This window comes from Hemisphaericaspora subhashii (assembly GCF_019202705.1).
Source record: "Hemisphaericaspora subhashii strain CBS 10753 chromosome Unknown scaffold29, whole genome shotgun sequence".
NCBI lineage: Eukaryota > Fungi > Ascomycota > Pichiomycetes > Serinales > Debaryomycetaceae > Hemisphaericaspora > Hemisphaericaspora subhashii.
This window is the reverse complement of record NW_026057350.1, coordinates 60,371-86,605: the sequence shown is the minus strand read 5'-3', so window position 1 is coordinate 86,605 and position 26,235 is coordinate 60,371. Positions and strand designations below refer to the sequence as shown.

Below are 26,235 nucleotides of genomic sequence, written 5' to 3'. Positions count from 1 at the left end.
GAGCCAAGAACATGATTACGACAAAACTCTCCAATTAACGAGCGGTAGCAATATCAACCACTTTGGATCAATTTTCAAGAAACATTTGTATTGCAGTCAACTTTGAATATCGCTCACAAGTCCCCTTAGAGAAGTTGTCAATGAACCCCTTTAGTTGCAAATTCGAAAAGGTTCGGTGGTCAATGTCAATATCACGTGTTCCGTTATATGTAGGTATAACGAACTTTTAACCATAATTACACTACCTTTTAATTGGGTAATCAGTTTTGAGTAGGCGTAGGGAGGTCGTGTACTCCACATATTTCACTAATTATAGATTTCCGTAAATCTACAACACAAGAGAGATTAAACATTGATAGAGATAGATAACCCCCAAGCCCCAAGTTCCAATTGATTTGAAGAAAGAGAGTAAGAGATTTTGAACGATCATGGCATTCTTCGAGGCTCTTAAGAATAAGGCTGTAAATACTTTGAATCAAGTATTGGATAAGAATAATGCTTCTGGTTTAACTAGAGAACAATTATTCTGTTTACAACATCATATACCTGATAAGGAACTTATAATATGTGAATCAGCTGCTGAAATTGGTATCAAATCAGAATATTCACGTGATATTTATAACAATGAAAGCAATGCATTTCCACAGGGGAAGCTTTATTTAACTGAACATTTCTTGATCTTTCGAGATGCTTTTGATAAACAAAGTTGTTCATTTAGTTTACATTTATCCACAATTAAGAAAGTTGAAAGATTACCCACAAGTGACTATGGATTTGCCTTGAAGCTTATTACATATAGTAAGATTCATATAACGACATATTTAGTTGGCATTAGATCTGATAGTGAACGATTTGCTCAATTTTTACGAATGTCATTAAAGAATAATTTGAAATCATCTGGGAAATTACCACCATTTATTCAAACATGTTATTCGGAGTTTTTGTTAGTGAAAAATAAATTATCAGATGAAAAGGTTGAACACGTTCCTCCAGGTGGATTGGGACTTGTATTTAAATTCCCGGGGAATCCTAAAGAATCTAAAGATAAAGCAAAAATGAAACTTTGGTTTGATTTATTTCAAATTGAGGGCCGTAATTTATCTATGATCAAAACACCCAGATTTTATAAATTGATAAGAGTAGGATTGCCTAATCGATTAAGAGGAGAGATTTGGGAATTATGTAGTGGATCAATGTATTACCGTTATGAACACCAAGGTGAATATGCTCAAATTTTATTGGACCATAAGGATAAGAAGTCATTTGCAATTGAAGAGATCGAAAAAGATTTAAATAGATCATTACCAGAATATGCTGCCTATCAATCCAATGAAGGAATCGAAAGACTAAGAAGAGTGTTGACAGCTTATTCTTGGAAGAATCCAGATGTGGGATATTGTCAAGCGATGAATATTGTTGTAGCGGCATTACTTATTTATATGTCAGAAGAACAAGCTTTTTGGGCCCTTAATTTATTATGTGATCGGATTGTTCCTGGTTATTATTCAAAGACTATGTATGGAACTTTATTGGATCAACGAGTATTTGAATCGTTGGTTCAAAATACAATGCCTATCTTATGGGAGCATATCACCAAGCACGATATTCAATTATCGATAGTTTCATTACCCTGGTTCTTATCATTGTATTTATCTTCTATGCCTTTGGTGTTTGCATTCAGAATTTTGGATGTTTTTTTCATGCAAGGACCCAAGACATTGTTTCAAGTAGCTTTAGCTGTTTTGAAATTAAATGGGGAGATATTATTACAAACCGAAGATGATGGAGCATTTATCTCGATAATTAAAGATTATTTCCAAACATTAGATCAACCATGTCATCCAAACTCACCTAATCCGAGATTTAAGTCCATTACAAGATTCCAAGAACTCTTAGTGACTGCATTTAGGGAATTCGCTATTGTGAATGAGGATATGATAAATATTCATCGTAATAAGCACCGAGATTCAATATTTCAAAATATTTCCACATTTGTCAAACGAACCGAAATCAGGAATTTGCCAAGAACTCCAAATATCCCAGCACAGACATTGGAGATTTTATACGATAGATTCTATTCCGTTATTGAAGGAGAGCAACGCAATTTAACCAAAGGAAGTGGATCGAGTCTTATGGACTATAAATCGTTTCTCAAATTTATGGCAGACATTTGTGATTGGATCCCACAGCCTCCAAAATCACATACTTTTATGAAACGATTATTTACCGCTTGGGACAATGAACAACAGCAAGCGCTCTCATTTGGAGATTTATTACTTGGATTAAATAAACTTGTCGAATCTGATCTTATGACGTCGATGTCGAATTTCTTTGAGCTTTATGATCTGAATCATGATGGAAAAGTGGATCGGGAAGGCATATTACAAATGTCGGAAGATTTATTGTTTGTTACCAGTGTGTGGAAGGATGGGATCATGTTTGATGAACTCACCCAGCATGAAATCGAGAATGAGTACGTGGATGAAATCATGGCTCACGGAGTTCCAACTACGAAAAATAATGGAGATATTGAAGTCAAGCTTCAAGCAGGTGGATTTGATATCCATCGTGAGAAATTCGAAAATAAACAAGTTGAAAGATATCTAAGAGCAGCAAGTACGTTTATTCAACGTGCTTTTGAGTATGCCCAGCCTTATCAAGAAGAAGAAGTGCTTATCAAGGAATTATCAATTGTTGATGAAAAAATCCGTCATAATGCCGCTTTGGATCCTCAAAAACCAGTATTCCTTAATCTCCCTACTTTCCGAATGGTTATCTTAGCTGATGAGACATATGAATTGTTATTTAGTTCTACACTTAGGTGTGCTACTCATTTGGATATGCCCTTAGATTCAAAGGTGGGAGATCCAATCCGGAACTTGAGAGATATGTTTGATGGATTGGTAGCTGATGGAAGAAAAGTTGCCACCAAAGTCAGATTGAGAATGGATTCACGTGCTGGAAATAATCCTAATTCAAGTAGTGTGTCTACCAAGAGTAAAGAAGAAGAGGAAGAAGATGAAGAGGCAGATGATGATTTTGGTGTGATTTCAATTGATGAGAGTGATAAAGATCTTCTTATGGCTACTGAGGCACAAGTATTGGCTGATCCAATTAGAAAGGGTGCTGTCAAGAATGATGAGGTGGCAAAGTTTCATGAAGCAGAAAAGGCAGCTGCATTAAGTAAGAAGAAACATAAAGACCTGAATATAAATGATGAGAATTTAATTGAGTTTGAATCATAGATTAATTAAACTATATTACTACACGATGCATAAATATTATATAAAATATAAACAAAAAAAAACTTATCACACTTTAGAAATGTATATAAAATGACTAGAAACAATAAATGACTTTGTAAAGGGCCCTATTAACCTTTAATGCCTCTCTCTCGCTTTTCTTACTCTACTTCACTCCGAATAACTTCTTCAACTTCCCTCCGAACTTTTTCTTTTCCTTTTTAGGAAGCACATCCACATCCAATACATGCATATCACTCACCCTATTAGTCTCAGACAGTTGGGCTGGTGGAGGAGGCTTTCTAGCTGGAGTAGACTTAACTCTAATTTCCTCATCTGAATCCCTAAACCTCGAAAATATACCAGTACTAGTATTAGTAGTATTACCGCCACCACCATGGGTATATTCGTCATCGGAATCAGAATCTTCAAACCGTGATTTAAATTTCCCTTTATTAGTTTTCTTGGATTGTTCATATTCCAGAAATGAATTTTGATAACTGACATCCGAACCTTCAAATGGTCTTGATCCTTGGTTTTGAGTAGCTGTAGGAGCACCACGTAATGTTAATCTCTTGGCCAGCTTTGTCGTACTTGGACTTCTCTTAATTTTATTCCCACCTGTAGTAGTACCGGTACCACCCGAAGCTGCTCCCGGTGCAGTAGTTTCGGCAAACGGAGGTTTGCGTTGTTGCGATTGTTTAAACACCGACGCGGGTCTCGCTTGGGCTTTAGCATACAATTCCTGGGCTCTTAATTTCGATGGGGATTGATAGTTGGGTTGTAGTGCCGGATGGGGCGCTATTGGTTGAACTGTGGTGGTTGGGGAACGTAATGTGCGACCACTCATGCCTGGATGGGAATCCACTTGGATGGAATTCGGACGTAATGAACGAACAGCCTGTGGGTGGACGTTCTTTCGTAAGGATTGTTGTGAGAGTCGTTTAACGCCAAGTGGGGTTACTGGCGTTTTTTGAACTGGTGCATGTGCGACACCATTGGTGGGAGGAGGGGCAGCGGCATTCATTTTCGAGGCGGATATTTTCGCATTGAGTCTTGTGTTCTCAGCGGTGGCTAGTGAAAGATAAGCTTGATGGGCCGCATTACTCTTGACTTGTTGTCTATGATGAGGGAGTTGATGGTTCGAGGTGGATTGTTTCATTGCTGATTTCATTGGCTTTTTGATAGAGTCGTCAGAATAGATTGAGGATCTGGAACTGCCATTGGTCTGAGTCATTGTGGGGACGATTAATGAATCTTGTTTGTGAAGATGTCCTTCTGATACGTCACTATCTATGCTGCTGATCTTGGATTGTCTTCTGGGAACTGGTTGTTGAACTTTGTCAACGGATGATGATCTACGTATTAATAATTCATTTGATTGTAAATTGCCATAATCGGAGATTATACCTAATTCAGCACCTGGATCTAAAGTCTTGAAGTTCTCTTGAGAAGAAGAGGAGTTGTTTGGGAGTTCTTGAATATTTCTTGGGGGTTCAACCGGATATTCTCGTTTTTCCTCATTGTCTTTGTCATCTTGGAGGATTTCAAGGGTGGGTTTATTTATCTTGAGAGTGTATTCCTTCTCATTCTCCTCTGGTTTATTATTCACTTCAACCTTCTGTTCTTCGATAACCTGTGGCTGTCCAATTTCTTCCGCTTCTTCTTTATTATTCATTTCAGGAACCTCAACGAATTCATCTCCGTGCTTGTTAGCGTCAACAACAGGTGAACGAGTCACAGTTGACTCACTAATAGGTGACGAAGTCCTATGGATAATAACTTCTTCTTCCAATTCATGCAATTTTCTTTCATTCTCCAATCTCAACTTCTTCAATCGCTCATATTCCATCTTCTTTAATTCAATCTGTCTAGCCAATTCCTTCTCTTTATCAATCTCATGTTGGAGATGTTGGAATTTAATTTCTTGTTCGTGGATCTCATCCGTTTTGCCGAGCTGATCTTCTAGGTCCACATTTTCAGTCATGGGTTGAAGTGGTGATAGAGTGGGTGATGCTCTAATTACTGATCCTCTTTTGGAAGTTGGTGGAGTACGGCCGGAATGCAATGAAGAAGAACGGTTCTGGGCGGGGGGCCCAGCACTTTTATTAGTTAGGCTACGTAATGAATTTGAACGTGAACCTGATCTTAATGAATTACATCTTGCTACTTCTTTTTGATAAGTTGATTCTGGGACTTCAATGATTTTTATACCGGTTGGAGTCGGGACATATTTCTTTACCATTTTTACTGGACCCGATGCAACAGGCAGACTAATTCCCTTGGAAGTGGCTGAGGTTGTTGTCCTGGAGGCCGGCGGCTTAGTGGAGAGTCTTGGTTTTTGTGATGGTGACGAAGCTGGTATATGAGACAATTTTAAATCTTGTAAATTCGACCGATTATTTAAATAAATGGAATCTTCAGTTGTATCATTAAATGTATCGTCAATATCATAAATTATTGGATGATGGTTGTGATTATTATCTGAACGGGCAGTATGAGGACTTGCGATAGATGACGACGTTGCGGTAGACCCACTACTGAATCTTCTGAAGTTATTATTTGCTTGTGGTTGTTGTTGTGCTACTGGGGCATTGGTAGTAGGTGGATTCTTAAAGGTTCTTGACCCTCGTTTGAAAAGACTACCACTCCTTGAAAGCGGTTTACTATCGGGTGTGGCTGTTGTTGACGAAGGTGTTGTTGGCTTTGCAGGCCTGTTATCTATGCTTGTGAAAGTAGATGGTTTATGTTGTTGTTTCATAGAGTTCCCAATTGTTAATGCTGCAGCCAATGCTCCTGAATTGGGTTGATTAGAAGCAGGAGCTACATGGTTGACACCAGTGTAGGCGGTGCTGTGAGTACTTCGTGTCTTTCTTCGGGTAAACATACTTTTCTTAGTATAAGTAAAAACTCCACTAGTTGAATTGGATAGTGGTGTGGTTGGATCAATTGAGTGATTGTAGTTGTGAGTACTCAGAAAGCAGGAAATAAAATTGATTGGGTATAAAGAGACGAACAAGACGATGACGGTTATGAAATTATAAAATTGCTAATTAATGTAAATTTTAAACAGGAAATTTCATCTTTTTTTTTCCCCTTGTTTTCTCACTTACGAGGGGGGACATACAATTATCACGTGAGACTGGCCTACTTAATTTTTCATTTCCGAAGATATCCACGTGATTTATGCTTAATCTCTCTGTTGGGGTATGCATTGGTATGTAAGTCTTACAATAATCTACCTTCCATTATCGTAGAAACTTGTTCTGTTCATTGGGAAGAATTTTTTCAAGAGATGCAAACCCAATGACCCTATAAACTGTGAGATTAGAGTGAATGAACTGCAAGATGTTGAAAACTATTTGGACCTTTATAAGAAATCAAAATTTTATTTATGACTTATATAATGAAGAACATAATTTTAAATAAAACAACCTACTAAAGTATTACAGTAAAATCATCGCAATGGCAAAAGCAGCAATACCGGATAACCACAACATCCTTGCAGTCACAACTCTCTCACCAGAGTCTTCAATAGGCGATACGGTAGGGTGAGGAATTATAGTATACAGTAGTACATCAGGGGTGGATACTGTATTGGTGGAATCAGAGGTGGATACTGTATCGGTGGAACGGTCAAAGGATGTAGTCTCCCTATTCCGGGTGGTGATTTCTCCCCCACTATAATTACTAGTCGGAATGTTATGGGGAGTTGATGTTAATGTTTCTGAAGAAACCGCAGAATGTTGTGACGTTGTGGTTGATTTGCTTTCAGTTGTAATTCTGCTAGTTGGAGAAATCGTCAACGTAACATGCGTCAATCTGTCATCAATTGTTGTTAACACTATGGTTTGGTGGGGCGAGGAGGAAACCTTTGTTGGGTGTGTGTTAGAAGAAGATGTGACTTTCCTATAGCTAGTAATAGGCTTCACGGTAGGAATTGATAATGTTATGGCACCATAATAGGTGTTTCGAGTGGATGAATTTCCTGACCAATCCGATTCCTCAAATTTGATGGGTGGTGGAATTTCGCTTGATTCTAATATAGAACTAGTGAATTCGGTCTCAATATTAGTATATTCTCCTGTGTTGCTCATTTCTACTGTTGCCGTAGCTTCAGTTTCAGATAATTCAACAACACCTGATGAAGTCGTTGAAGTTGACTTGTTGCCTCCTGTTGTTTCAGGTTCCCCAGTGGTAGACCAAATAGGATCTGGACTCGTTTCTTCGTGCTTACTGCTAGTTGAGCCTTGCGTGTCCGGGTTTGTTGAGGATGATTCCGATGTGCCATCTACTCCAGTATCAGTGCTGCTTGAACCTGTAGTAGTAGTAGATTCTTCTGGGGGGTCGGATTTCGTTGTTGTTACTTCTGATCTAGTTGTCTTGGAAGTGGTCGTAGCTGAACTGGTAAAGTCTTGGGATTCAGTTTCACTTGAATCTGTATTGTTTGTTTCCGATTCGGAAGTTGTTGCATCTAATCCTGAAGTTATGGATTCTATTGGTTCGGAAGTGGTTGACTCTTCTGATTTTGAAGTGGTTGACTCTTCTGATTTTGATGTTGTTGGCGTTGGCTCAAAGTATTTTGTCGTTGTAGTCCATCTATAATCACTGGTAGTAATTAAAAGTGTTCGGGTAGTACCTGGGAATGTTTGTGTTGAAACTTCGCATTTCGTTCCTGGAACGTCGAGTATATCCGGTTCACCACATTCACAAGGACATGAATTGGCCCCATCTGGAACACCAGAGGGATAAGATAATTGAACATATCCGTCCTCACATAACACCACGAATTCAGATTCCTTGTAATCAAATCCAACATTAAGGCTGAATTTTGTCCCCTGGGCTTCATCCAGAACCTCGACAAAAGGAGCGTTATATCTAAGTACACATGTATCTTGGTTCATTGAAACAACGGTTTCAATCGTCTGCAGTATCCCGCCGAAGTTTGCAATGTATACGGAATCAACAGTAGATGTAAACTGAATGAAGCGGCTGTCCTTTGAAAGACAAATATCGGATGCGATATTTCCCGGGATAAGTAAGTCAGAATTCGTGATTATGCAACCCTTATTTGATTGTAAAGATTGGTTGGTAATAAAGAGTGCGGTGTTTTGTAAGCATATTTTCCCTTCATTTATGAAAAAGTCAATGAAAACCGAACCAGGTGTGGCTAGAGTTCTAAATGTTCCTCCTGGTTTATTTTCAAAGGTGCTAGCACTAAAAACTACCTGACAATTTGCTAGAATATTAAATTCAGAATAGTTTATAATATCTTTCAGAAACAGGAATGTTCCAGATTTGGCGTCTTTTCTTATATCAATCTGTAAATTCCCATAGTTTTCCACCGAGTGATGGGTAAGAACAGGTCTTGCCTTGGACCCTTCTATGGATGTTGTAAAAAGGTATTTCCCGTTGGGTTCAATAAGGACGGATTTAATATTACAATCAAGACAATCTACAAGGGACAATGTTGACTGGGAGCCGACTTCAAAGCCTTCAGAATCATCATAGTCTCCTCGAATAACAAGTAAATTGTCCACATCTCTGCAATTTAGATATGATTGGAATAGTAATAGCAAGGATATGAGAAGTAAAGATTTCACCATTTTTTAGTTGTGTTGAGAAGATGATTTAATAAGAGATTTTACAAAACAGCTATTTGAATAGCAGCGATGTATACCATCTTTATAGAATGTATCTAAAAAGTAAAAGATTAATCATACGTTTCCTTCCCATATTTGAATGACCACTGGATGATGATCTTGTGCAGAAGGAATTATATATATTATCATTTTGCCGTTCAATCATTTAATAAACAATTGTTGCAAAAAAATAAAAAATTAGGATTTTATAACTAATCAACTGATTCCATTCCAAAGCCATAAGATATTTTTTAATAAACAACAATAATAATAATAATAATAATAAATGACTATGAGTGTCAAGAATGCGTCAGTCATCATCATCATCATCATCACCATTGGATATTATTTTTAACCAAATTATTATTTATTATTTCTCTTAATCTAATAGAAATAATAATAATGATGTATGGTAGCGCCGGATTCGTTATGGTGAACAATTTGCTTCTTTTTCGAAAATTGATGTCACAGTTTTCTTTTTAGCTTGTACGGTAGATGGATGATTAGCAAACGCCGTTTGTTTCCAGAACACAGACAATTAATCATCGAAATCAATCAATTGTTGTTGTTAATCAGTTAATATGAGTGGACGTCTTTCAAATCAAGGTGACACTCGTCATGAAGATGACACTAATAATCCACCTGCAAATCCACTAACTAATCCACTTGGCATGCATCCTTCTACCAGTCCACGTGATCCGTCTGTCACTCCACTGAATATTACCTCTAACTCTCGTAACCCTACTGTAACTCAACAACAGAGCCGGTACAGTTTATTTGTAATATTTTTTCTTTTCATCGCCCTTTATTATAAACTGGTTGAAGTGTCATCACTTTTTCTCGTAGCCGAGTTCATTCATCCTGGTCATATTGGGCCATCGACACTACTGCTGTTGTTTCTGTGTCTGTGTGTAGTGTGGTATGGATAGGTCAATGGTATTTACATTTTCTTTATTTTTTTGTCATTTATTTATTATCGCAACAACTTCCACATCTAACAGAAATCCTGAAAATATTTCTCCATATGGACTTTCGTATTGATACTTCTGTTTCGTTGTATATTTATTACGGGGGCATTATATATATATGGGACATATCTATTTACACAACTAGCCTTTCTCAATTCCAAGGAGGATTAGCCATACGACTATTATTATCATAATAACTATAACCAATACTTGACCTTTGTAATCGATTAATACCTATTAGATTAGCCAACCAATGGCCAGTATGTTGACCATTTCTAATCACTAGTCTTAAGAATGGTTTCAATAACATCAAGAATCCAGTCCAAGCAAATCCTTGTAATAATGGCATCAATATTTGATCTTTAATGATGGCATATATGACAATCGATGGGGTTATCACTGGTAATGGTTGTTGCTCTAGTTCCTGTTGTTCTTCTTCGTCTATTTGTTGACTCATTTGTTTTAATTCTTCATCAGTTAATTTGGCTATATCATCAAGTTTGTGATCATGATGATGATGGTGTTGCTTCTTTTTAGTAGGGGCTCCGGCATATGTATTCAATTGTTTCATAAACGATTGCTCAAATCGTAAATCAGGTACTGTAAATGATGCCATTCCTATTGCCTATAGTTTGTTTATCTATTGCTGCTATAACTCTATTGCAGTGTAACCCTATAGATGAAGATGATGAACAAAATGAAGGTGGCGGCAAGTCCCGTTAACATGTAAATCAGTCCAGAAAAACTGTATACGATAGTTTTACAGTTTTCGTTGTCGTAATCTGTAAACCATTTTACTATTTTTTTTCATCATCAAAAAACACTTCCTGACAGACAGACAATAATAATATTCCATCATCATCATACAAAGTGTCCAATACATCCAGACATTTATATATATACGCAGTAACATAGACAACAATGGACATAGATAAAAATGAACATGGACCATCTGTAACTATCAGAGAAGCAGAAAGAGATCACGTGAATTTCATTTTAAAAGATGTTGATTTAGCCATGGCCAATTCAATTCGAAGAACAATGTTAGCAGAAGTGCCAACTTTGGCAATAGATTTGGTAGAAATAGATGTCAATACTTCAGTATTGGCCGATGAATTCATATCCCATAGATTGGGCTTAATACCTTTAGTTAGTGAAGGTATTGAAAACTTGACTTACTCAAGAGATTGTACGTGTGATAATTATTGTGCCAAATGTTCAGTTCGATTAGAATTAACGGCAAAATGTGATACTGATTCTACCATGAATGTATATGCTTCTGATTTAGCCAAATTCCATAATGGATCTCGATTAGGTGATCCTGTGATTAGAGATCATAATGGACGTGGACCACTTATTTGTAAATTAAGAAAACATCAAGAATTAAGACTTACATGTATTGCTAAAAAGGGTATAGCCAAAGAACATGCAAAATGGTCTCCCTGTGCTGCTGTTGGGTTTGAATATGATCCTTGGAATAAATTAAAACATACTGATTATTGGTATGAAGATGATGCTGAACAAGAATGGCCACGATCGGCTAATTGTGAATGGGAAGAAGTACCTGACCCTGAGGCTCCATTTGATTATAAAGCAAAACCAACTAATTTTTATATTGATGTTGAAACGGTTGGGAATTTACCTCCTAATGAAGTGGTTATAAGATCAATTGATACTTTACAAAGAAAAATTGCTGATATTGTTATTGAATTGAATAAGGAATCAGTGGAAGCTAGTAATGCTAATACTGGGGGGTTTACTACTTATGGTAGAACAGAATATGGCGCTGCTGATGGGAATGATTCTCCAATGGGAAGAACTCCATATGGTGAAAGTAGATTTGGTGGAGCTTCTTCATGGAATGCTTAGTTTATATATATACAGTATCTCTTTCATTTCTCTATATAGTCTACATGCATTGTATTATTACTTCAACTAGTGATCTCTATTCCATTGAACTAACTCATCAAACTTAACTAATTTACCTCCAAAGATATCTAATGAACTTCCATAAGTTAAATCAACTTTTCCATTACTTAATCTCTTAACAATATCTAAATCATCAATCAGTTTTGCTCCTCCAGCATAGACAATCTTTTCTTCAAATCCTTGAGGACACCATTCTCCTAAACTTCTAACTAAATCCTCATCAATCCCATTACATAACCCTTCAACATCAGCCGCATGAATCAAAAATTCGTCACAATATTCGCCAACTCTTTTTAAAAAACACCCAGATAATTCATTAGCTGTCAATGTCTGCCATTTATTCATTGCCACTATCCATTTCCTACTGCCGTCGTCTCCAATCACAGTCCTACAACTTAAATCAACAATTAATTTTTCTCTACCAACCAACTTCGATATCTTCTTCAATTTCTCCCAATCAAACTCCATCACTCCCTCAGAATTCTTGGTAAATAACCAACTAGTAACAATCACATGTGAAGCACCACAATCAATCCATTCCAAAGCATTCACATCAGAAATCCCTCCACCAATTTGTAATCCCTCAAACCAGGTCTTACAAGCCAATTTCGCCGCATTATCATTCTCAATATTAGATCCAAGTTTGATCACATGACATCCGACAATATTGTTTGATTTATATAAATTGGCGAAATATGATGATGGTTTGTTAGAGACAAAATTTTCTATGGTGGTTGTGGTGGGGGTTGCGTCGTCTTGAGTGAGTGTTCCTCCTACTATTTGTTTCACTTGACCTGAATGGATGTCTATACATCCTCTGAATTTCGTCATTATTTGGATGGGGCGGAGGATAATAAACTGTAAAGAGATAACAAGCAATTGGTTGGACATGGCGATAATTTTGTATGCAGTCAATCAAATCTCAATCTCATTGGCATTCTGAAAAAAAAAAATATTTTTTAGGATTTGTCAATGAGGTTGATAGGAAGAAGTCCAAGAGCATTTTATAGACAAACCAGACATGAGTGTAGAGGAAGAATACAGAAAAGCATTAGAGATTCAGAGAAGGAATTTTGAAGCTCAGTTTGGGTCCATAGAAGAATTGGGATTTGAAGATAAATCAAAACAACAATCAGACTCCCCTGAATCAAACTCAGATTCCCCATCGCATGATGATTCCAGTGAAGATGATGAAGATGACTTTGGAGGATTTGATTCTGATTCCGACGTTGGTAATATAGGTCCATCCTCGGATGATTATTCCAGCGAGTCCGAAGAAGAAGAAGTTAAACCAAAAATTATCCGTCTAAATGGTACAGATGACTCCGCCCCACCACCAGTATTATCCAAACGAGAAAAGAAACTCCTCAAGTCAGGTCGAGCTCCCACCTTGACAGAAATTGAAAAACGTGAAGCTGAAGCTCTCAAACTCACCAAGAAGCAACAACTCAAAGCAGCAAAAGAAGATGAAGAAAATCTTGAAAATGATTTGAAATTACAACGATTGCTTAAAGAGTCTCATATATTAGCCAATTCTCTCCAATATTCAGGAGCGGATTTGACATTACAAACAATAGATTATGAAGATCCTACTGGGAAAGCCAGGAAACGTGCATTGGATTCCCGTATTCGTGAATTATCGAGTGGTGTAACTACTTCCAAGAAGAAATTGGAAAGTATGCCAATGGCCATGCGGAAAGGAATGATTAAGGTTAGACAACATAAGATTGCCAAATATGAACAAGAGGCTAGAGATGCAGGCATTGTGTTATCCAAGGTTAAGAAGGGAGAAATGAGAGATTTGGATTCTGGTAGAGGATCAACTTCGGCCAGTGATAGATTGGGAATGGGGAATACCAAAGGAAATAATAAACGAATGAGAGATCGTGGTTTAAAGATTAATGGAATTGGAAGATCTACAAAACATGGTTTGATTATTTCTCAACGAGAAATTGATAAGATAAATAAGATTGGTGGTTCAAGAAAGAAATTTAAAAAGAGGTAGATTATAGGTTTGTATAATAAGTAATAAAAGTTTACCATCAATTCTTGTTTGTATAAACGGTTTTGTGTATATTTGTCCATCAAAAGTCCTTGCATACTTCTATGCATAAATCCGCTTTTTATTGATCCTCCACAGTAATGAATTTTGGGGGAATATCAGTGGGGGAGACGTGGGGGACCATTCATATCCTCGATCCTCTTCTTTATCAATTCGTCTCCCCCAAAATGCTGTGCATACTCTGTGCATAAATCCGCTTCTTATTCACCTATTCATGATGATTTTGGAGGACCATTGGTGGAGGACGATTTGGGGGACCATTCAAATGCGACATTTGATGTTTTTGCAGCAAATTCAGACAGACACAATCAAATATGCAGACACTTTTTCTCAACCTCCTGCTTCCATGCATAGTCAAACGAAAAGTGTCTGACGATCCTGAATCAAAAGAGGTGTTTGTTGCATGACTACTCGTAGTACAAAGTCACAAGTAAGAAATCAGTCCCACTTCCCAATTGGTAAACCTACCGAGATTTCATTCCCAGTTTTGTTGGTGCTACCAGTTGTGCATATGGTAGCATTGTAGTTTGGCAACAGCTATAAAAACTGATATTATCAAGATAAGCTAATCGATACAATCCTAGCCTAGAGAATAGGTTTAGCGCCACGTTTATCCTTACCCATCACCCTCAAATGAAACGTTTATATAAATATCTACATGATTATATCTCTAACTAACATACAAAATTAAAATCCCTTAATTTTCAAATCATTATGAGTTTCATTATCAATAATCTTTAATCCATGTTCATTTGCCAAATGAAGCAAACAAATAAAACAATAACTCGTGGAAATATCCTTAGCTTGTTCTGGTTTGTATACTCGATTAATGCTTTGTATTATATCTCCAAATTGAATTATTTTTTCTTCTTTCATCTCAGGTTCTTCACTTTGTTCATCATTGGTCTTATTATCAACCTCTTCAATAACAGCTGGTTTTGGTTTCGATTTTACGATTGCATTCCAGAGATTATCTTTAAGTAATTTAACATCAACTCTTTTGGCAACCCTCGAAAAATTGACATATTCAGGTCGTCTTCTTCCCATAATACTCTCGGGTTCAGCAGTTTCAACCTGTGTAGAAACCGCCGGTTCTTCATCTCCACCAGCACCGTCACCACCATCATCGCCGTCGCCACCACCTTCTTCCATATCCATATCTTGTCCAATATCAGCAAGTACTTCACCCGATGTAGATCCAAATGCATCGTTGAAATCAATCCCACCAAAATCATTATTATAATCTTCATTCTCAGCCTGATGGAATGAATGAGCCAATCGTTCACGTTCTCGTTCATCGGCTTCTTGTTCTTCATCCTGGATTTGATATTGTTGGGCGAAATAATTCTCATCGGTGATGATTTGATTGGTGGTGAGATCAGGTTTTTGTTTTTTCTTTTGAATATATTTCATGATTGGAATTTGTGGTTTTGTAAATAGGGTTATTAATCTTGCTGAAGAATATTTGATATCATCGGGTAAGATATTAGATCGATTTGATTGAGGTTTTTTATGTAATGAGGCTGCGGTTTTCGGTATGGCGAAGAGAACATCTTCATCTGGTTCTTCTTCTTCATTAAAGAAATCCACCAATATTTGCGCTTTCTTCTTTCTGTTTGAGGCTGTAGATTCACCAGTTTCTTGGGGTTTGGAGTTGGTTTCTTCTTGCTGATCAAGATTTCTGGATTTTTTGAATGCTGCAACCTTCCAATGCTCAGGACCTCTCCAGTTTGATTTCATTCTTTCATCGAAATATGCCATTAAATCTTCATCCATAACTTTATACTTTTCGATTTCAACCTCTTGCGAGTCTTCTTCTCCTTGGAGGAGTTTATGGAGTACGGATTCTCCGTCATCCTTTACACTATGAGAATCATCATTATCATTAATATCATCATAAAAATCGTCACCATATTGTTGACTTCCCATGTCGTTATCGTTTTCAAATTCATCTGAGGAAGGAACATTGGAGGGTCCTAGTATTTCTTGATTTGTAGTGTCGTTCATTTTGGTGTTGAAGTCGTTTAAGATACTCTTTGCATTACCGACATCATCTATTGCTGAATGGAATTCATCAAGAGAAGGACATATTGTTATTTGATCCAAGCTGTCTTGTTCATTCTTAAAAATGAAATGTTTCAATGAATCTATATTAATATCTGGATTGGAAATGGGGTGTTGTTGGTCAATTCGGTCTTCTTCCTCTTCATCTGCTTCGTCCTTATGTGGATTTGTAGTGGCATCAAATACGACACGTCCATTCGAATCAATATTTAATGTATTTAATAATAAACATTTTGCACCACCTTCATCAAATTCAGCTAATGCCTTTTTAAATAATGGATCAATTGCAAGTTCTTGTTCCAATTTCTTAATTCTGATATTTTTAAATTCAACTAAAGTAGAATCAACACTTTTATTAGTCTTTCTCTTTTTCCTTTCATCGCCATCGACTTCTTTGTCTTCATTACTTTCACCTTGTGTCTTTTGTGCCCCTCCTTCGACTCCTTCTTCATCTTCATCATCTTCACCATCCTCATCTTCGTCATCATCTTCATTTTGTTCATTTTCCATTTCATTCTTTTTCGTTGATAATCCACTTAATAATTTCCCAGTTTCAGAAGCAGCAGATTCAACTCTTGACAGATAAATCTTTACACAACCATCTAAAGTAGCAGAAGCACGTTGAAAATTAATATTATCACCATCTTTAATAACATTCAAATCATGGAAATAATCAATTAAAGCAAATTGCCATGAATTTTTCAGAGTAATTTTGTTATCTGTTGACATTTTAATCCATTCTTCAAAATTTGATAAAATTGTATGTTTATTTTCATTGAATCTAATACCACCACCTTCATCAAATGAAGTATCTATATGGTCATCATCTACATCATGTGCTAATGAGCGACTTATATGTCTTGACAGAGATATCATTCTATTCTGTGAGATCACTCTATTGGATCCTGCTATTGTCATTCCTGTAGGTGAGGAGGTGATGGTCGTTGACACAGTATTGTTGTTGACACTTCCATATCTTCTGTCTGCTGCTCCATTCTTAGATCGTTTCTTCGGTAATATCAGTGACATTGCTTCCTTTTGCTTGTATACTCTTCTTCTGAGTATGGATATTGCCCTGTTGCAAAGTAAAATGAAGGGAATTTCTTCTTAAAATGAGAAAAATCAAAACAAACAAAAAAAACAATTTGAGAGTGAATGTCGTAAGAAGTTTGATGTGTCGTTTGTTTTGCGACATTTACTTGGTACTGCATATTAGTTTTCTATTATATCAGATTTCATGTATCGGTTGCGAATATCGGGGTTTGAATGCTAACCACAGTAATAAAGTGTTGTATAGTTTCATGAAAACACGATAAACCCCTAAATGGAAACCATGCTGTCTTGAAATGGAAAGTGGTTTAATGTATACTCCCCTTCATGAGAGCATTACAACTACATCAAGCGATCTTCACTACGAATCTCCGGGGAATTGTCCTCACTAGTGAAAGCTTGATACAAACCCCAAAGTGATCTGAATTGGTTGACGAGCCTATTTAACACTCGACTCTTTCAATGTCATCTCGGAGTGTTGAGTTTTTTTAGTCTTGAAATGTGTTAAATTGTCTTATCGGATAAATGCAGCAAATACTAAAATACTTATGAGTTAACTATTGAAGTATTGATGGATATTATTGGTTAATACACTACTTTTTCCTTGGTAAAACTTCTTTCAATTTCTTTTCCCTTCTTCAATTTTAAAACGGAGGAGCTACAAATTAGTCAATTTTTTACAACCAATTAAACTTTGTCATACGATCACCCAACTTACACCAAACTAAATGCATACAATCTCAAGAGTAATATCCACTACTGCAAGTAAGAGTAGTAGTAGTGGGTTAGGAGTCACGAGGAATCCTTCTTTTACTCAAACTTTACGTTGTCTTTCAACATTAATTTCAAGACAACCCCAACTTATCAATGGCGGTATTTATCGCCATCGGTTCAACAACCAACCACTTTATAGATCGACCAACATACAAGCCAAAAGATTCGCATCAAGTTCATCTACGCTTACGTTACTTCAATCTCAAGAACAAATAGCCAATAATGATATGAATAATCCATCTGCTCAAGCAGAATTTTATCGTTCTTTATTAGCAAATAATTATCCACATGTTGTTGTTGAAAGATATGAATCTCCAGGTATAGCTGCCGATCCAGAATGTACAAATTTATACATCTCAGCATTAAATAAAATTGGTAAAAAAGGAAAAGCAGAACAAGTTGCCCATCAGCTTTCTCAACATCAACAACAATACCCGCAAGGCTCAGGTGCCTATTCCGGTAATCCTGGTATTGTTGGTGCTGGAGTTGCTGGGGGGGCAGGACAATCATTTCCTCATGGGTTCGGATCTAGATATGAACCAGTACATGTCATTGTAAGTGAATCTCCATTAACTATAATATCACGTTGGCTTAAATGGTTAATCCCATTAGCTTTAATTACGTATGGAGCAACTAATGCATTTAATTATCTTGTTGAGAATGGAACTATTTTCAAAAATACCGAAGTTCAAGATAAATCAATTGATGTATCTCAATCTACTGTCAGATTCACCGATGTTCAAGGATGTGATGAAGCCAGGGCAGAATTGGAAGAAATTGTGGAATTCTTGAAAGATCCTTCAAAATTTACTGGATTGGGTGGGAAATTACCAAAAGGTGTCTTGTTGACTGGTCCTCCAGGTACTGGTAAGACTTTATTAGCAAGAGCCACTGCTGGTGAAGCAGGTGTTCCATTCTTTTTTATGTCTGGTTCTGAATTTGATGAATTATATGTTGGTGTAGGTGCCAAAAGAATTAGAGAATTATTTAGTCAAGCTCGTGAAAAATCTCCAGCAATCATTTTTATTGATGAATTGGATGCAATTGGAGGAAAACGTAATCCAAAAGATCAAGCATATGCTAAACAAACATTAAATCAATTATTAGTTGAATTAGATGGTTTCAGTCAAACCGAGGGGATTATAATCATTGGTGCTACCAATTTCCCAGAATCCTTGGATAAAGCATTAACAAGACCAGGAAGATTTGATAAAGAAGTTATAGTTGATTTACCTGATGTTAGAGGTCGTGTAGATATCTTGAAACATCATATGAAAAATGTCGAAACTGCGGATGATGTAGATCCTTCAATCATTGCTCGTGGGACTCCAGGATTATCAGGAGCGGAATTAATGAATTTAGTCAATCAAGCCGCCGTTCATGCTTCACAACTTTCTGCCCCTGCTGTAGATATGAATCATTTCGAATGGGCTAAAGATAAGATCCTTATGGGTGCCGCCAAGAAAAAGATGGTCATCACTGAAGAATCAAGAACTAATACTGCCTATCATGAAGCCGGTCATGCCATTATGGCCATGTTTTCCAGAGGTGCAACTCCATTATATAAAGCTACAATCTTACCTAGAGGTCGTGCTCTTGGTGTGACTTTCCAATTACCAGAAATGGATAAAGTAGATATGAGTAAAAGTGAATGCTTTGCCAGATTGGATGTATGTATGGGAGGAAAAGTTGCAGAAGAAATGATTAATGGGAAAGAAAATGTTACTTCTGGTTGCGCTTCTGATTTAGCCAATGCTACTAGTGTTGCAAGAGCAATGGTGACTTCATATGGTATGAGTGATAAGATTGGTCCAGTTAGATTGAGTGATGATTGGGAATCTTGGTCTCCACAAATTAGAAATTTGGCAGATAATGAAGTTCGTGATTATTTGGTTGAAAGTGAAGAAAGAGCTAGGAAATTATTGTATGATAAACGATTGGAATTGAAGAGATTGGCAGAAGGTTTATTGGAATATGAAACTTTAACAAGAGATGAAATGGAAAAAATCGTCAAGGGTGAACCAATTAATAAAGAAAAGACTATAAGTAATACCGTTATAAAATCAAAGAGTAGTGATCAAATAAAGGATATATTAAATGAACCTATGCCAACTGCTTAGGGTTTTAAATACGTTTTGTATAGCATTTTTTAATATTGTCATTTTTATAAAAAACTTTATGTTGTAATTAATTAAAAGAAAAAACAAGGATGTGTAAATAGTTGTGTTTATTTTAATTATTAGTTAATATCTATGAAGTAAAATTATATACAAACCTAAGTTTACTCAAACAGTAGGACCATTCAATTTTTATGCTCTTCGAAAAACTTTTGATGAATCGAATCGATGAAAGAGAAGGACCATTGGGCCAAAAAAAATGATATCCAGAACAATGGATTTCATTTTTTGGGACCGGTTAGGATAGGATATCTCGAAACTCGTCACACATGGGGGGGTGCGTCTTAATATAATACGTGAACAAGATTTTATAATATCGATTATACAAGTAAATTATATTAATCACACATCTCAACTTATTTGTCGTGTTTCTGGTCTCGTGTGTTAATACCCTTTGAAAAAAAGAATCTAAGAGAATTTCAAAGAGGGAGTCTNGTGTGTGTTAATACCCTTTGAAAAAAAGAATCTAAGAGAATTTCAAAGAGGGAGTCTCAGTAAATGATGATCATAATTTGGCTGCAAATTACACATTTTCAAGTTTTTGAGTACTAGCAGGTGGTCTACTGCTTCCCAGTTTCTGCATAAAATCGGCTAGATTAGACGTTGGGGGGGGAAGGGTATGTGTCATTTATAGATAATTATTTCCTTACTAATTTATAACCTTCGTGCGACCCATTAACCAACCAATTTGCAGTTACACTTTCTTTATAGAGAATACATATGATGATTAGATGATTAGCGAAAACATAATTATTATTATTATTAAACGAAAGCTATTAACAAAAGACAAATTTTACTTACAAACAAATAAATCTAATTTTTAGAAATATTATCATTTGAAACATCTGATCCATGATCAGGAACTGAAACTCCATCAATTGCTGGCATACTCTGTTCCTTGTTTTGATTACTACCAACTGGTTTAGTGGATCTAATTGGTTCCAATACAAAAGCACGATGATCTGAAGAAACATCATCCCCATCTTCATATACTAATTCACCAATTTCTGCTAAATCAGTACCCAAAAGTTCTTCATCTTCATGTAATCTGATTCTTAATTGTGGGATCTTATCCATTACCAATAATAATATAGATGTAACCACAAATGAATATGCCCCAATTGAAACCGAAGAAGTTAATTGATAACCTAATTGAACCCAATGGTGATTAATCCAACCACCATCAATTTTAACTCCATCAATCATGGCAATATAATCAGCAGCAAAAATACCAGTTAATAAATTACCAGCAAATCCACCAACACCATGAAGAGCAAAAACATCCATACCATCATCAATTCCAATGATATCTTTCAAGTCAACCGCGAAGTTACAAACAGTGGCACCTACAACACCATATACTAAACTGAAAGCAACATGAGTGTAACCAGCACCTGGAGTAATTGCAACAAGACCACTTAAGGCACCACAACAGCCTCCAACCATTGACCATTTCCCACCTGTTCTGAAATAGTCAATAAACATCCAAGTTAAGCCACCAGTTGCAGCAGCGAGATTGGTGTTGACACAAGCATACCAAGCACGGATAGATGCATCACCAGTAGAACCACCATTGAATCCGAACCAACCAAACCAAAGGAATACAGTACCCATTACAATTGAAGTAACTGAATGAGGTTTATATTTTGGAACTTTACTTTTAGTTAATGGATCATGTCTTTTACCTAACCATAATGAATAAGCTAAAGCAGCAAAACCGGAATTTTCATGAACTGGTCCACCACCAGCATAATCAAGAGAACCTAAAGTTGCTAACCAACCTTTAGGATTCCAAGCCCAATAAGCAATTGGACAATAAACAACAGTTAACCAAATGAATAAGAAAATCATCATTGGGAATAAACGAGCTCTTTCACAGCCGGCACCAACCATCAAAACACCAGTCACGCCAGCAAACATTCCTTGATAGAGACATAATAAAATATCTGGAATAGTAGAAACCACACTTGGTGCACCTAATACATCTTTAAGACCAATATTTTGTAATGTACCGATAAAACTAGAACCATCATGACAAAATGATAAAGAATAACCCCAAAAGAACCATTGGACTCCAGTTACACATGCTGCCATTAAAGAGGCCCATAGTAAAGACAAAGCATGTTTCTTACGGGCAATACCGGAATAAAGTAATCCGACTCCCGGTATCATGAGCCAAACTAAGGCTGAGGAAATACCTACCCATGCCATATCTGCTCCTTGAAATTGTTCGTTTAAATTGACTTTGAACACATCACCACCTGTTCCTGTTCCTGTAAGTCCGCTATCAGACATTTTTGATTATATTCTGGTTGTTGAGATTGTGTAGAGAATTTGAAAATTCAGAATGAAAGATTTTTATTTGAAGGAAACTAAGGACATTTTATATTTGAAGAAAGCCACTTCTCCCCATTTTAGATAAGAGAAGAATTGTTTATCATTGATGATATAATAAAATCTAATTTCGCTTACTTATCAAAAGCACAGATCTTTGTTTCTTAAAACCTAAAGAATATCTGATCCAATTAAAAGGCTTTAAAGATGCAAAATATTGTTTTAAAAAAGAAAGGTTATTATTTTTTTTTCTCATGATTATTTTCCCGTGCTGCTGGTAGGTCGAGTTAGGTCGGCAGGTACTAAAATTGCTACGGTTGGTGTCATTAATTAGGCGCTGCTAACGATTTCTTAATACAAGTTATCGCCTGAGGATTTTGCCCTCACCCCAATATATAATTCATTTGCTGAGGGTTTTTCCCTCACCCCTAATATCTACTGGGGGTTTTATCCTGTTCAGGATTTCCTCCCTATGAAATTTCCTCACAGGCTTATTCGAGTTGTGTATATAACCTTCTTTGTTCATTTTCGTAGTGAATAAATCCGTGTTAAGCCTAGCTAGGGTAATTAGAAAAAAAAAAGCTGATAAGCCATATGCAGGAAAGACAATGGGAATTTTAAAGATAAGCTTCAAGTTCACATGAAAAGAAAGATAATTGATAAAATACGGCACCGGGTTCTTTAAAAACAACCGTTTATCGTGTTTCAAATGAGATATGGACCAACAACGAAGGGTATCCCTTATCTCTATATGCCACCCAACTATATTTAAGCCATTGGAATTCATCAAATACGAAAAAAAGCCAATTAAGACAATGGGAATCTTAAAAGATAAGCTTCAAGTTCGCATGAAAAGAAAGATAATTAATAAAATACAACACCGGGTTCTTTAAAAACAACCGTTTAACGTGTTTCAAATGAGATATGGATCAATAACCGAAGGGTATCCCTTATCTCGATATGCCACCCAATTATATTTAAGCCATTGGAATCCATAAATACGAAAAAAAGCCAATTTAATTTCCTAGCCAGAGTAATGAAATTTTACTAAAGAGAAGTTATTCTTTAAAATTATAAAATTTATAAAAATCTATAAGTGAATAAATAGATAGCAACCTAATGCATCCTCCTACTTAAGTTCCATCCCATTGTAACCATCCGTTTCGCCAATAAATAACCATATCCGAAGAATCAATATAGTCTTTCTTCGGATGTCAATACCCATTGCTTGAACACAAAGAATGCAGAGACTCATATTTGACTTCCTGATCCTCTAAATCAGTGTAATATGAATTCTCTAATCTATGTAAAAATTTCCAAATGAAAATCTATGATGGATACCACCTAGCACAATTATCTTCTTGGTTCGGAGTATTTATAGTGGTGAGAAACATTATTACGAAAATGGAACGGAACTATCTGTGGGTTCGGATGCAGTTCGGAAGTTGACATCTAGGCATATCTCGATGGCAATGCATTGAGTGGAGCGACGCATGGCCAGGTCCATATATTGTTTGATCAAATGGATCTTCATCTTCCATCATGACGTTAATTTGTTTCCAGCAACGTTCAATGTCGGCCAAACGATCTTCACCTTTCGAGATCTTAAACTGAGGTTTGAATTGATTTTGATTTTGACTCTTGATTCCCACCACTTCGATAGGCCCCTGGGTTATGTCGATTTCAGTAAGATATCTGGATGAATTACCGAACCTATCTTCCACGGAATATAAGTGTATTTTATTAGTAGCAGTAACAGGAGTGGTAGTAGCAGCAGGATTAGAACGTTTGACTCTTACCACTCTGATAGGTTTCTTGGCTTTGTTGTCCATATAGTCTCTGAATGACGTGATTTTTTCTCTTGTTTGAGACATAAGTTCCTCTTCTTCTTTGTCGTTGTTAAGCATGTAAAACAGTTTTCTATTGTTACTAGTAGCACGGATAGGAGCAGTTGCACCAGGTGCATATAAATCAATATAGTAATCCATGCCATTGCTTGGCTCGAACACATGTTTCCTAACTCTCAACACTTTGAACGAACGCTCTGGTTGGTTGGTATCACTATCATATCTGGATGACTTGATGAACTTATTTTTGAAGGCGGCCAATTTTGATTTTCTATTGTTTCCAATAGAATATGAGTCAGTTTGAGTATATGGGGAAATGTTGTTGGAATTAGCAGGAGCAACATCGGAATAAATTGAACTTGATGGTTCCGTAGAATAAATTGAACTTGATGTATCTGAGGTTAGTTGTTGGTGAAACTCTTGGGAGATTTTTCTGGCTCCAGCTTGGTGTTTGTGGAATAATCCACGGAAATACTGTTTTTTTATTGGATTATCGAGTTCATAGAACTCTGTAAAGTTCAACAATTTGGCTTTTTGATTGTTGGATTTGTGGAATCTGTCTGAGATTCTGGAGAACATATTGATTGATATTTTTGGAATAATGTTTGGAATAATGTTTGGAGTAATTTTTGTGTATAAAGTGAAGAAGAAAAGAGTACAATTAAATTTTAAGTTCTGTGTTTTTTCGCAATTGGAGAATTTATACTGCCAAAATTTGCAACCATTTTTTCCCGCTAAGAATATTTTACCAACCAGACTTTACTTACATATGAAATGGAACGCAAAATGTAACTTATTTCTTGTACTCTACGATATAAATCCATTACGGGGGATCTTGATTGGATATTTACCAGTAGTAGTCTCTAACAAGTAACATATGGCTATCTTGATTGGTTATTTACTAGTAGTCTCTAATGACCAATATATGATTCAAATAGATCATCCGAAGTTACGTTAAAGAACCGTAAACTACTCTCATGGAATTATACTCTATGACGGTTTTCGTATTTATTCATCCGTGTGAAAGTTGGGAGAGAAATTGTCAATTTATAGATTCTAAGATCTACTTTTTGGTTATCACTATTTAGCCCCTCCTTTGTCCAAGTCTAACATTTAAATAAATAATAGCCTGTTCCCAGTAGTTTGAACGATTCTATTCTCTCTGAAGTTATAAGTATTACTCAAAAGCTGTATTCAAAGTATGTGTGTATGTATGAGGGGGTTGCTGGTGTAATGCTCCAAAAGAAGAGGGCCCTATTTATTGAGCAAAAAACGCTTGCTTAGATGTTTTGGAAAGGGTCTAATGAATTATATAAATTGTAAATAAAGAAGAATATTTTTAAATCTTTAAGTTTTTAAATTGTAATTCTAATTCAACAAATTCTTTTAAAGCTTTGATTAAATAATCAGCAGCAACTTCATAATCATTAAGTTCATTATAAATTTGACATGAATAACGAGCATATAATTTATCATTGTGAATAACACATGGTGTATATGCTTTATATTCATCTGACATCTTTGTATAAACTACTTCAATAAATCTATTCCAATTCTTCTTCAAGCTGTCCACATCAAGACCAATGTCTTTTGTTGGCACTTCAATAGTTACCATAGTACTAATTAATGTTGGACCATCTTCTTGTTCTAAATATGAAGTACCCCATTTAGATGAAATCGTAGTTGCGACTTGTTTTGTCAACCCATGACAATAATCAAAAATTGCTTGTTCTCCACCGCATTCATTCTCTCTAAATCTAATTGCATCAGGAATCACAGCAATTGAAGCAACATTCTTAGTTCCATTAAAGAAAAATCTATCAACTAAATGATTGAGTTGATCTTCTTCTTCGAGCACAGTTTCATCAGAAACGTAAGAATGACTAATTGGGAAAGTATGAATATTATTATGATGTTTTGTAGCGACGTATAATACAGCACATCCAAATGGAACAAAATACCATTTATGTAAATTACTAACATAAAAATCAGGATCAATTTCTGATAAATCTTGAGGAATACATCCAACTCCATGAGCTCCATCAATTAATGAAAGTACATCATATCTTTTACATAATTCAGTCAATTGTTTAAATGGAAAAATGACTCCTGGCATTGAAGAAATTGTATCGAACATACATAACTT

At 36.1% G+C, this 26,235-nt stretch overlaps 12 protein-coding genes across 12 annotated transcripts; 4 read left to right on the top strand and 8 right to left on the bottom strand. All coding sequences in view use genetic code 12, as the record gives it.

Moving 5' to 3' along the window:
* Positions 1-428: 428 nt before the first annotated feature.
* GYP2 (Gyp2p) lies at positions 429-3,245 on the top strand (the record flags this gene model as incomplete). Its single annotated transcript, XM_049408525.1, has 1 exon — positions 429-3,245. One exon carries the CDS (start codon positions 429-431, stop codon positions 3,243-3,245), a length of 2,817 nt encoding a protein of 938 aa, XP_049262184.1.
* Positions 3,246-3,408: 163 nt separating this feature from the next.
* J8A68_004553 (uncharacterized protein) lies at positions 3,409-6,129 on the bottom strand (the record flags this gene model as incomplete). Its single annotated transcript, XM_049408524.1, has 1 exon — positions 3,409-6,129. The coding sequence occupies one exon, from the start codon at positions 6,127-6,129 to the stop codon at positions 3,409-3,411; it is 2,721 nt and encodes a 906-aa protein (XP_049262183.1).
* A 559-nt stretch (positions 6,130-6,688) lies between these two features.
* On the bottom strand, positions 6,689-8,848 carry J8A68_004552 (uncharacterized protein; the record flags this gene model as incomplete). Its single annotated transcript, XM_049408523.1, has 1 exon — positions 6,689-8,848. One exon carries the CDS (start codon positions 8,846-8,848, stop codon positions 6,689-6,691), a length of 2,160 nt encoding a protein of 719 aa, XP_049262182.1.
* A 1,155-nt stretch (positions 8,849-10,003) lies between these two features.
* J8A68_004551 (uncharacterized protein) lies at positions 10,004-10,468 on the bottom strand (the record flags this gene model as incomplete). The annotated part of the gene is made up of 1 exon (XM_049408522.1): positions 10,004-10,468. The coding sequence occupies one exon, from the start codon at positions 10,466-10,468 to the stop codon at positions 10,004-10,006; it is 465 nt and encodes a 154-aa protein (XP_049262181.1).
* A 305-nt stretch (positions 10,469-10,773) lies between these two features.
* J8A68_004550 (DNA-directed RNA polymerase II core subunit) lies at positions 10,774-11,721 on the top strand (the record flags this gene model as incomplete). Its single annotated transcript, XM_049408521.1, has 1 exon — positions 10,774-11,721. One exon carries the CDS (start codon positions 10,774-10,776, stop codon positions 11,719-11,721), a length of 948 nt encoding a protein of 315 aa, XP_049262180.1.
* A 66-nt stretch (positions 11,722-11,787) lies between these two features.
* Positions 11,788-12,612, bottom strand: J8A68_004549 (1-(5-phosphoribosyl)-5- ((5-phosphoribosylamino)methylideneamino)imidazole-4-carboxamide isomerase; the record flags this gene model as incomplete). Its single annotated transcript, XM_049408520.1, has 1 exon — positions 11,788-12,612. One exon carries the CDS (start codon positions 12,610-12,612, stop codon positions 11,788-11,790), a length of 825 nt encoding a protein of 274 aa, XP_049262179.1.
* Positions 12,613-12,802: 190 nt separating this feature from the next.
* On the top strand, positions 12,803-13,786 carry J8A68_004548 (uncharacterized protein; the record flags this gene model as incomplete). Its single annotated transcript, XM_049408519.1, has 1 exon — positions 12,803-13,786. One exon carries the CDS (start codon positions 12,803-12,805, stop codon positions 13,784-13,786), a length of 984 nt encoding a protein of 327 aa, XP_049262178.1.
* A 744-nt stretch (positions 13,787-14,530) lies between these two features.
* On the bottom strand, positions 14,531-16,936 carry BRN1 (condensin subunit; the record flags this gene model as incomplete). Its single annotated transcript, XM_049408518.1, has 1 exon — positions 14,531-16,936. One exon carries the CDS (start codon positions 16,934-16,936, stop codon positions 14,531-14,533), a length of 2,406 nt encoding a protein of 801 aa, XP_049262177.1.
* A 749-nt stretch (positions 16,937-17,685) lies between these two features.
* On the top strand, positions 17,686-19,851 carry YME1 (i-AAA protease; the record flags this gene model as incomplete). The annotated part of the gene is made up of 1 exon (XM_049408517.1): positions 17,686-19,851. The coding sequence occupies one exon, from the start codon at positions 17,686-17,688 to the stop codon at positions 19,849-19,851; it is 2,166 nt and encodes a 721-aa protein (XP_049262176.1).
* An 870-nt stretch (positions 19,852-20,721) lies between these two features.
* J8A68_004545 (ammonium transporter) lies at positions 20,722-22,203 on the bottom strand (the record flags this gene model as incomplete). Its single annotated transcript, XM_049408516.1, has 1 exon — positions 20,722-22,203. One exon carries the CDS (start codon positions 22,201-22,203, stop codon positions 20,722-20,724), a length of 1,482 nt encoding a protein of 493 aa, XP_049262175.1.
* Positions 22,204-23,657: 1,454 nt separating this feature from the next.
* Positions 23,658-24,668, bottom strand: J8A68_004544 (uncharacterized protein; the record flags this gene model as incomplete). Its single annotated transcript, XM_049408514.1, has 1 exon — positions 23,658-24,668. One exon carries the CDS (start codon positions 24,666-24,668, stop codon positions 23,658-23,660), a length of 1,011 nt encoding a protein of 336 aa, XP_049262174.1.
* Positions 24,669-25,428: 760 nt separating this feature from the next.
* Positions 25,429-26,226, bottom strand: J8A68_004543 (uncharacterized protein; the record flags this gene model as incomplete). The annotated part of the gene is made up of 1 exon (XM_049408513.1): positions 25,429-26,226. One exon carries the CDS (start codon positions 26,224-26,226, stop codon positions 25,429-25,431), a length of 798 nt encoding a protein of 265 aa, XP_049262173.1.
* Between the last annotated feature and the right edge of the window lie 9 nt (positions 26,227-26,235).